This window comes from Emydura macquarii, unplaced genomic scaffold (genome assembly GCF_026122565.2).
Source record: "Emydura macquarii macquarii isolate MOO-44397 ecotype Brisbane River unplaced genomic scaffold, CSIRO-AGI_Emac_v2 contig_2897, whole genome shotgun sequence".
Classification (NCBI taxonomy): Eukaryota; Metazoa; Chordata; order Testudines; family Chelidae; genus Emydura; species Emydura macquarii.
Genome location: NW_027133034.1, coordinates 22,013,169 through 22,022,677, shown reverse-complemented (window position 1 = coordinate 22,022,677; position 9,509 = coordinate 22,013,169). Strand labels below are relative to the sequence as shown.

General features: G+C 43.4%; 1 protein-coding gene across 1 annotated transcript in view; it reads left to right on the top strand.

Moving 5' to 3' along the window:
• The first annotated feature begins 3,633 nt into the window (after positions 1–3,633).
• SNX24 (sorting nexin 24) overlaps positions 3,634–9,509 on the top strand; it is a 124,655-nt gene continuing 118,779 nt past the window's right edge. The window contains exon 1 of the mRNA XM_067568915.1: positions 3,634–3,830. Within this exon, the coding sequence (XP_067425016.1) occupies positions 3,771–3,830 (60 nt within the window). The 5' untranslated portion in view covers positions 3,634–3,770. The remainder of the gene's footprint in view (positions 3,831–9,509) is intronic.

The window sequence follows — 9,509 nt, the reverse complement described above, 5'->3', positions numbered from 1 at the left end:
CCCTACAGGGGCATAAGGTTAACATGCTTTATAAATGCAATTATTACTGGAAAACTCCAAAGATTAGTGAGAAAAGCTAGGAAAATTACCAAACTGACCACATTTCTGAGAAATTTGGAAACAAAAGTGTGTGTATGCTCAAGCCTGTTGTCATAATTGTAAGGAGGAAAGGTAATATGAACTGTCATCTGCATCTATGATTCCTGTGAATAGAGGGCTGATTGTTGTCTTCTATTGCTCCAAGATGGCTGGTTGGTGTTTGGGGCTAGTAAGGTTTGCATAAGGAAGAGAGAAGTGCTGTATAAATTGTTTGATACAAAGTCAGCAGCATGGGGATATATCAAATGCATCTAATATTCCTCTTAGATCTTGCTTCCAAAATTTACTTTGTCGTCAATTCAGATATTTGTTTTTGGACTAAAAATTGTTTGTATGAAATTAATCTCTTAAGTGAGTAAATATCTGCTCCTTCCTTGTATTTTTTTCAGTAGAGCAAAATTGACATTAATAGAATTTTCATCAGACAAGAGAATTGATTATTCAAAATGTTTCAGAATAGAATCCACTTTTTCCTCATCTTTACAAAACAATAATTTAATGAATCTGTTTAAAGCAGACACCTTTGGTTTCAGTTACAAATGAAATGCACTAAATGGTTTGGGTTCTGAGTATTTTAGAGACTACAAATCCTGACATCATTGAAGTCCAACAGAATACAAAAAAATGATTGTCTCTATTGCATGTTGTAAGGCATATCTATTTTCTGAAGATGTAGTTTGAATAGTAGATGAGATTTCCCCCCCCCCCTCCGCCCCAGGAAAGATGGGGGTGGATGAGAGATTCCTTATTGTTAATTAATGTTGGTTCAGTGTACAGTATGCCGTTTTATATTTCTTGTACCTGGGCCTAGAAACCAATAAACTCACACTTTATAAACCAAAACAAACTGTCCCTTGTATGATTAAAAAATAATTAACAAAAATTCGTCAAGAGCCTTTCCAGCCAAAGATGACCATTTTTTCACTGAAAGCAGAATGGGAGTTGTAAATAATTTCAAGCCAAAGCTTGCAACTGTTCGGGTTTGATTCTTGAATAGATGTTAAAACCCCAATTGTCTGCTGGTTTGCTTGTCACCATTTCATGCCTGGAGAAGTGAAGAAACAAATTGACAGAGCCAGATGGGTACCCAGAAGTCATCTACTACAGGACAGACCCAACAAAGAAAACAACAGAACACCACTGGTCATCACCTACAGTCCCCAGCTACAATCTCTCCAACACATCATTAAAGATCTACAACCTATCCTAGCAGATGATCCCTCTCTCGCTCAGGCAGTGGGCGACAGACCTATCCTGGCTTACAGACAGCCCCCCAACCTGAAGCAAATACTCACCAGCAACCATACACCCTTCAAGAAGTCCAATTCCTGCAACAAACCCCATTGCCAGCTCTGCCCACACATCGACTCTAGTGACAGCATCACTGATCCTAACCACATCAATCACACCATAAAGGGCTCATTCACCTGCACATCCACTAATGTTATATATGCCATCATGTGCCAGCAATGCCCCTCTGCCATGTACATTGGCCAAACTGGACTATCACTTCGCAAAAGGATAAATGGACACAACTCAGACATAAAAAATAATAACATCCATAAACCAGTTGGAGAACACTTCAATCTCCCAGGACACTCTGTCTCTGACCTGAAAGTTGCTATACTTCTACAAAAAAACTTCAGAAACAGACTTCAAAGAGAAACTGCTGAGTTAGAAATTATCTGCAAACTTGACACATTCAAACTGGGTTTAAACTGGGATTTGGAATGGCTATCTCCATTACAAGAAGTAACTTGCTGTGATCACCCATTCTTACCTCCTAGTCAATGGTTGTCATTAGGCCTCAAGTACCCGGCTTTCATCCACCTACCCCATTGCTCTCTATGCCTTTGGATATGTATATGTTGCCTCCTATATATGTTGCCAATATTTGCTGTATTATTTCTACGAACTGCATCTGAGGAAGTGGGCAGAAGCCCACGAAAGCTTTTGCCTGCTGAAATTAAATTTGTTAGTCTTTAAAATGCTACAGAACTCTCGTTGTTTTTGCTGTATACAGACTAACACGGCTACCCCTCTGGAACTCTTCTACATGTGAATCATGTGACCTTGATGTAGCATCAACAGTAAGATGAAAATGGTGCCAGGAATTAGTACAGCGTCAGAGTTAAGATCAAAGTTACGAACGGATGGGTCAACCACACATCTCATTGGGAACCAGAAGTATGCAATCAGGCAGCAGCGGAAACAAAAAAAAGCAAATGTGGTACAGTGCTGTGTTAAACATTAACTACAAAAACAAAACAAAAAAGGGGGGGGGGGGGAATTTGACAAGGTAAGGAAACTATTTCTGTGCTTTTCATTTAAATTAAGATGGTTAAAAGCAGCATTTTTCTTGTGTAGTATTTTCAAAGCTGTATTAAATCTACGTTCAGTTGTAAACATTTGAAAGAACACTCCTAAGGTTTTGTTGAGAGTTACTAGCATTTCAGAGTTACGAATAACCTCCATTCCTGAGGTGTTCATAACTCTTGGGTTCTACTGTTGGACTAATGAAAGATTCAACAGGATACAGGAGTATTGATCTGGAATAACAGCCTACGATCTGTTAGTTCTATTTATCAAAAAGCTTACTCCTGCCTTTTGGGAAACTTTAGCTTTTCTTAGTCCATTCTACGTGTTGTGACTTTCTGTATTTCTCTCTTCTGTTTGTCAGGTTGTGTCTGCAGTTGCTCAGCTTGAAAATGTATAGTGAGAATAAGACTACCTTATAGATAAATGTTTAGATATACTTCTGATACTATACGACAGGCTGTTTTTGTTGGAGTTTTTTGCTATTACTAAACCATGTGCATAAAAACAATATACTTTGTTTAGACAATCATCTGTCCATTCTTCTACATGGACATCAGAGCTAGTTCCTACAGACATTATGCCAACTAGCCTTGCATTTGAGAGAAAACAGCAGACACAGATGAACAGCAGTGGTGCAACTCCCAGTGATTTAAGTGCCGGCAGTTACCAGAATCCACTTTTGCAAATTCCACTATTAGGCGCTGCGGTACCAGCGCTGTTTCCGTGGCTGGCTTACAGAAGAGAGGATCCTATGAACTTTTCCGGGAAGGAGCAGGAAGAAGGCAACCACGAGGCAATGCCGCCAAGCCCCTAATGTTTCTCCTGAAGCTAGGCGCATGGGAAACGACTAAGGAGAGCCGCCCGCAGGCTCTTTAACGACTAACAATGCGAACGAGGTGGCGGCGGCAGGCGCAGCGGATAAGCAAAGGCCGAGCACGGTCATTGGCGCACGTGGAGGGACGAGGGCGCTGCTGGCAGGGGGGTGGATAACAGGATCTCTGCCGAGCGCTCCGGGGTCAGGGTAGCCGAGCGGAGCATTGCTGCCAAGGGCGCTGGGTGAGCCCACAAGCCGGGCCGGGCAGCTCGCGCGAGCGACCCAAGCCCGCGGGCTGGTTTAGTGCCGCGTGCACGGGGCGGACCCTGCTGTCGGGGGGGGGCACCTCGCGGCGGGGGGTTCTACCCGCGTAGAGGAGTCACGTGGGCCCCCGCGCGGGCGCGTCACGTGACCCGTTCGCAGCTGGGCTGGCTGGGTCTGTCTCTCCGCGCCGCTGCCCGGGGAGCTGCCGCCGCCGCCGCCAGCCCAGAGCTGCTACTGTGGCGCGCGGCTCCCGCCGCCGGCCCGGCCCGGCGCCATGGAGCTGTACATCCCGTCCTTCCGCTACGAGGAGAGTGACCTGGAGCGAGGGTACACGGTGAGGGGCCGCGGGCTCTGCAGCGTGGCGGGCGGGCTGCGTGCGGCTACTGCCCTGCACCGTCGCCCCTTGGCTCTGCCTCAGCGGCGCGGGGGGGTGCCTGGACCTCCGCCTCCCCGCCCTAGCTGGGCAGCCGCGCGCTGCCAGCCCCCCGCACCCGCGCTGGGACGCTGGAGGAGGTGCAGGCAGGCAGCTGTCTGGCATCGCCGGGGGGGGGAGGGGCGTAGGGGCAGAGCCAGTGTACGGCTGGCACCCACTGGGAGGCCCCTGGCCGGGCAGCTGGCAGCAGCTGTCATTTTCACATGCTGGCCTTCTTCATAGACACATAGGGCCGGCCAGCCCCCTGGAGCCAGGCAAGGGCGCAGCACACTGGGGCCATTTGACATTCACGTGGGGTGTCTACTCAGGTCAGTGGCTTGCTGAGACCTGCCACTTAAGAGGAGATGGAGCATGGCTGGAACCTGCCTCCACGCATCACCCTATTAACAGTGCAGGCAGCTGCTATCTACTCTGTTTTGTTACAACTATTATTTAGTTATTATTTAGTCATTATTTGTGTTACAGCAGCGCGTAGGAGCACTAGTCATGGACCTGGGCTCCGATGTGCTAGGTGCTGTACAAACACAGAACAAAAAGATGGTCCCTGCCCTAAATAGCTTACAATCTAAGACAGCGACAATAGATGGATACAGATAGTTGGGGGAGTACAAGGGAACCGTGAGGCACCATTGAATAGCACGCTAGGCACACCAGCGACCCAGCCATTGTCAAGTTTTTTGTAGGCATCATGGAAAAGAAACATTTAATAATGAATTTGAAAGAGAATAATGAGGTAGCTTTGTGGATGTTTATGGGTGCTCCACCCAAGCATAAGGGCCAAGATGGGAGAGCACAAAAGTACATGTTGGAAAATTTAACATGATGGAGGCTGGCATCATCATCATGATTATTATGCCAATTAGTTGCAGCTCTTGGATTCCTAATGATTTATTTCCCAATGATGCCACCTCATTTGGCAACATTTAGATTCCTATAGTCTGTTACAACAAGATTACTGTTGATTTTCTCACCCTCGTCAGAGAATCTATATTCTCATCTTCCTTGGGGCTGCCAAATGTCATATATTTTGTGTGTTGGTCACACGTGCTGTAGGTTTCCTCACATACCCACACAACTGGTCAAATAGATACACCTTCTTCCAAGCAGTACCCTGTAGTTTAGGGGTAAGCACACTGAACTACAAACCAAGACACCTTGTGTGCAAATCCCAACAATTTTCCTTACTGTTCTTAGTATTTCTGTGCACCTCACAACTATTATTAATGAAGATCTCATACCCCTACTTTAGGAGTGACAAGTATCATTGCTCATTTTATAGCTAAGATAACTGAAAGATTACCCAAGGTTGCTGGAAGCATAGCTGGAGAGAAAATAAGTCTCATCTATTTTCAGCATTGGCTTTCAGATGAAGTGGGCCAAATTATACGCTTGTCTAATCCATACCAACACAGTATGAATTTCTGTTCCTCTCTAGTGGTTAGACCATATATAAAGGTTTGAGTCTACTAATACTTGTATGATAATTGGTATGGTACCAAATCACATGATAGAAGTTTATGCTTTTAGATCCAGAGATCCCAGGTTCAATCCATACAGGTGACCTAGATAGGATTGTTGTTTCACTTAGCTATATTGCCTCTCTCTAATCACTAGAACTTACTCAGCTTTTAGAGCCAGGAATAGAACCAATGAATCCTGGGACCCATCATTCTAGTATTAGTTGACCAAAATAGTTCTGTAACCCAGTGAACAAATGTGTGTGGTTTCCCCCTCTCTCAGCTGCTCATTGAGGATAACCGCACATATGTAAATGAAAGTGGTAGAGTTCAGTGTTGTGGATTCAACTCTGTCTGAGTAGCTTGCGATAACTTCATATAATTGTTGAAATGATTTTTATATTGTAAAACATTTAGAGATGAATTTGGACATTGTGTTAATATTTGTTTTATTGTTGTAGCTAGAGATCGATCAAGGAGGCTATGTTTCTCCTTTGGGATTTGCCTTCATGATGATGGTGATTAGGGCTGCAGGTTTGTCACTGCAGGAAAAATGTCACAGATGACCTGTTTGTCCATGACATTTTGTGTGTGTTTGTGACTCATCCCGCAGCAGAGGTTCCTGCACCTCTTGTCCCATGGGTTTGGGCCCAGTGCCCCAATGCAGGTGCATGGAGTAGCAGTGCCACTCAGGTTTGGTTCCCTCAGCTTCTTGTCATGATTTGTGGGAGGGGAGGGCAAGCAGACAAACTTCAGTGAGGGGCGTTGTTACCTCGTGCATGGAGTAGCAGTGCCAGTGACTTGGCTCACCCGTCCCTCTGTCATGATAGGAGGGTGGGGAGGAAATCAGTCCTGAGTGGCACTGTGAACTTATGTGCTACGTAACAATGCCCCAAGTGGAGCACTGGACCACTGGTGCTGGAACTAGGGGTGCTGGGGGTGCAGTAGTAATAACAAACACCAAGTACATGGTTTCCACCATCACCTGTGGGACAGGAGCTGCAGGAACCTCTGCTGCCAGAAGTGAGTGTGGGATGGGCTCGCTGCCCAGCCCTTGCTCACCAGGTCAGGCTTCAGGCTGTTGTGTGGGTCAGAGGGTGCTGCTGAGGGAGATCAGTGTCCCCTCAGTGAGGTGAGGTGAAAGGCATTTTCTATGAAAAACCACGGAGCTGTCACAGTAATTTAGTAACCTGTGACTGCTCCATGGTTTTTGATTTAAAAAAATGCCATGATGAATCTGCAGCCCTAATTATGATATACTTTTAGTATAATATGTTTTGGTTAATGGGATCTGTCCCTTCAGCAACAGTATGGGATACCTATTATACAGTTTATTTGAAGAAGACTGAGAGTAGCGTGTAGAGATGTTGCTTGCATATGCAGAGACTGGAAGACCCTATCTGTATAAGCTCCAAAAAGGTTAGAACTAAATATAATAAATTTATCTTTCCAGAAAACGTATCTTAATCTTGAAAATATAAAATTAGTACTTATTAAGGCGCTGGCTGCCCAAGAACATTGGTAATGAACTTCATAGCATTTTGCTTGTCATTCACTAGTAGGAATCCAGCCCAATTCAATGGGGATTAAAAGTTTTTCCCCATCTAATGGATGCTTGATGGTCCTTTTATCTTTATTATCTTTGATTCATCTCCCACATAAACAAATATCACCACACTTTGCACTAACTGGTAGACTTATTAAAGAGGCTATGAAGTTCATAGGAGACTGAATTACCTCTGTTACTTCTAGATGAAGTTCTACCCACCAATCACCACGAGTCAGGCATATTGTCAGGGCAGTGTCCGTGTGGGAAGATGACACAGTGCTGCCCTGGAGTTAAACAGAAGGCTTTATTTTCCAAGGTTGCATGGGTACTAAAGCCAGATATCATTGTTGTATGCAAATTATTTACATTTACAACTATGCAAACTAGCGTATTAAATAATTTGTGTAAATGCTACTCATGGAATTGCATAAAACTTAGCAGCTATGCTTCTTACTTATTCTGTTTCTTCAATGTTCTTTCATTCACCTGAAAACAGATGGATGTGGGGAGAAATATTAATTATTTTGGCCTTTAAGTTCATGCTGTCACGACTCCTGCAGTCTTACTAAGATGCTCATATTGGGAAGAAGACTCCCTCCTTTTTAGATTAATTTTAAGACTGTTAATTTTGGACAATGAACATTCTTAAATTTAAAGTTTTATTTTATAGCCAGTTTCACTTTTAGGTTCTTAGTGTTTAATATTTAGGTTTCAGATATTGCAAAAACTGTTAATTGTTGTTATAACTTAGCAATAAACTCCCTCACAGTCAATAGCTAGCTCAAGAATTCCAGTTCTGCTGACACATCATTACAAAAGTTATGCTTTTTATAGAACAAAACATGATGTAATATTTCAATTTTCTTTTTACAGACAGGCTTTTTTATGAGTAAGCAGCTTGAAATACTAAAAAATGCTTATGGACTAGTCCAGAAATTTTTAGGAGAGTTAAAGGGATCTCAAGAGAGATCAGTCAGTTTAGCAAAAAGTACCAGACTGTTACAGTGACAAAAGAAAACAAAACAAAACTTTCACAACAACAAATATTTTAAAGCCAGGAAACTATAACTTGATATTTTAAGGCCCCCGGTTAAAATTCCTTCTGACAACAAAGTTGTTTCTATATGTATGATCATTGTTTGTTACACTTTGGGTAATGGATCCCAGTCCCAGGGAGCAATAGCTCTGAGAGGGATGAACTGTCCTATTGATCTCAATGCAATGGTAACTTCAGAACCTACTGTTCTGGGGAAACTCTGCGAAAACCATTCCAACAGAGGTCTCTGTGGCACGAGAGGAGAGCAGCAGGCCCTGCCCACCCTGCCCAAGCAGATACACTCCGCCTACTGTAGTAAGCACTGGCTTACCCCACCCCAATTCTCCATGGGAAAGAGGGAATCCCAGCTGCTATCCCTGATGCTCCCAAGGGCAGGGGGCCGGTACTGCTATTCCTCGGAGCAAGGGGGGAGTTTAACCAGAATACAGAAGTGGGATATGTAGTGTGCTTAGAGATCCAGGTTACCTTGATCTGGCCCTAGTTTTTGAGAACATTTTTAGCAAAGAACAGAATTTATAATTTCTTTGTACAAAGTTCAGTTTCAGTGCATTTGACATGGAGTTCCTATGTGACCTGGCGTCTAACATCTGTGTCTTTTTCCCCATCAGGGATAACAATAATTCATTACCTCATTGAGGTGTCCTGATGCTTAATATTTGTAAAACACTGAAATTCTTGGGTGGGAAGTACTATATAAGTACAAAGCAATAGTAGTATCTACATTTCTGTTTGTAATAAATTGTCACGTTTTTCCTCACCTCTTGGTTATCTGTTCACAAAGGGCTCAGCTGGGTTCTTGTTCTATTGCAAGTGGCAACCCAGTGCTGAATCCATTCACACTTTGGTTCCTAAGAGATCCAGTCAGATGCTTAGGCACTAAAATCATTTTGATTGCTGGTAAAGAAATCCATAAGAGAAAACAAACTTAAATCTAACCTTATTGATGATACACATGAATAAAGAATTGTGTGGTGTCTGTTTGCCAAATGTATTTGTGCTATGGACCCAATCCTTTATGCATGGTTCACCCAAGTATGATCCAGAATAGATGAATCTCCCTAAAGCTTCACAGTATGAGTGATTCTCCTGCTGATATGACCACATGCACCTGGTATGTAGCCATATATACCTGGAAGCTTCAAGAATAGGAGCCAGTGGCTAAGTAATAGTGACAATGGGGAGTGGCAAAATTGTCTGCAGACCTTCTTAGTAGCCAATGATGGATTTCCTGGAGGTAGATATCATGGCTACAAGGTGTAAGAGAAAGCACATTTCTTTAGTAGACAGAAAAATGGATCCTGAGGAGGATTTGTTTCAAAGCAATGACAGGTGATAATCAGTTACTATAGAAGTTAATTTAAAAGTCTAGCAATGTGAATAGGATCATTGATCCAGGAGGCCACAGTTTGCTGAACTGACTGCTGAGTGTCAGTGTCCAGGTCATGTCTACTTCCATTCTGTTGAGTCTTATTGCAAAAAAAGAAAGAAGGGAAGGAAAAAAAAAAAAGCAAATGCAA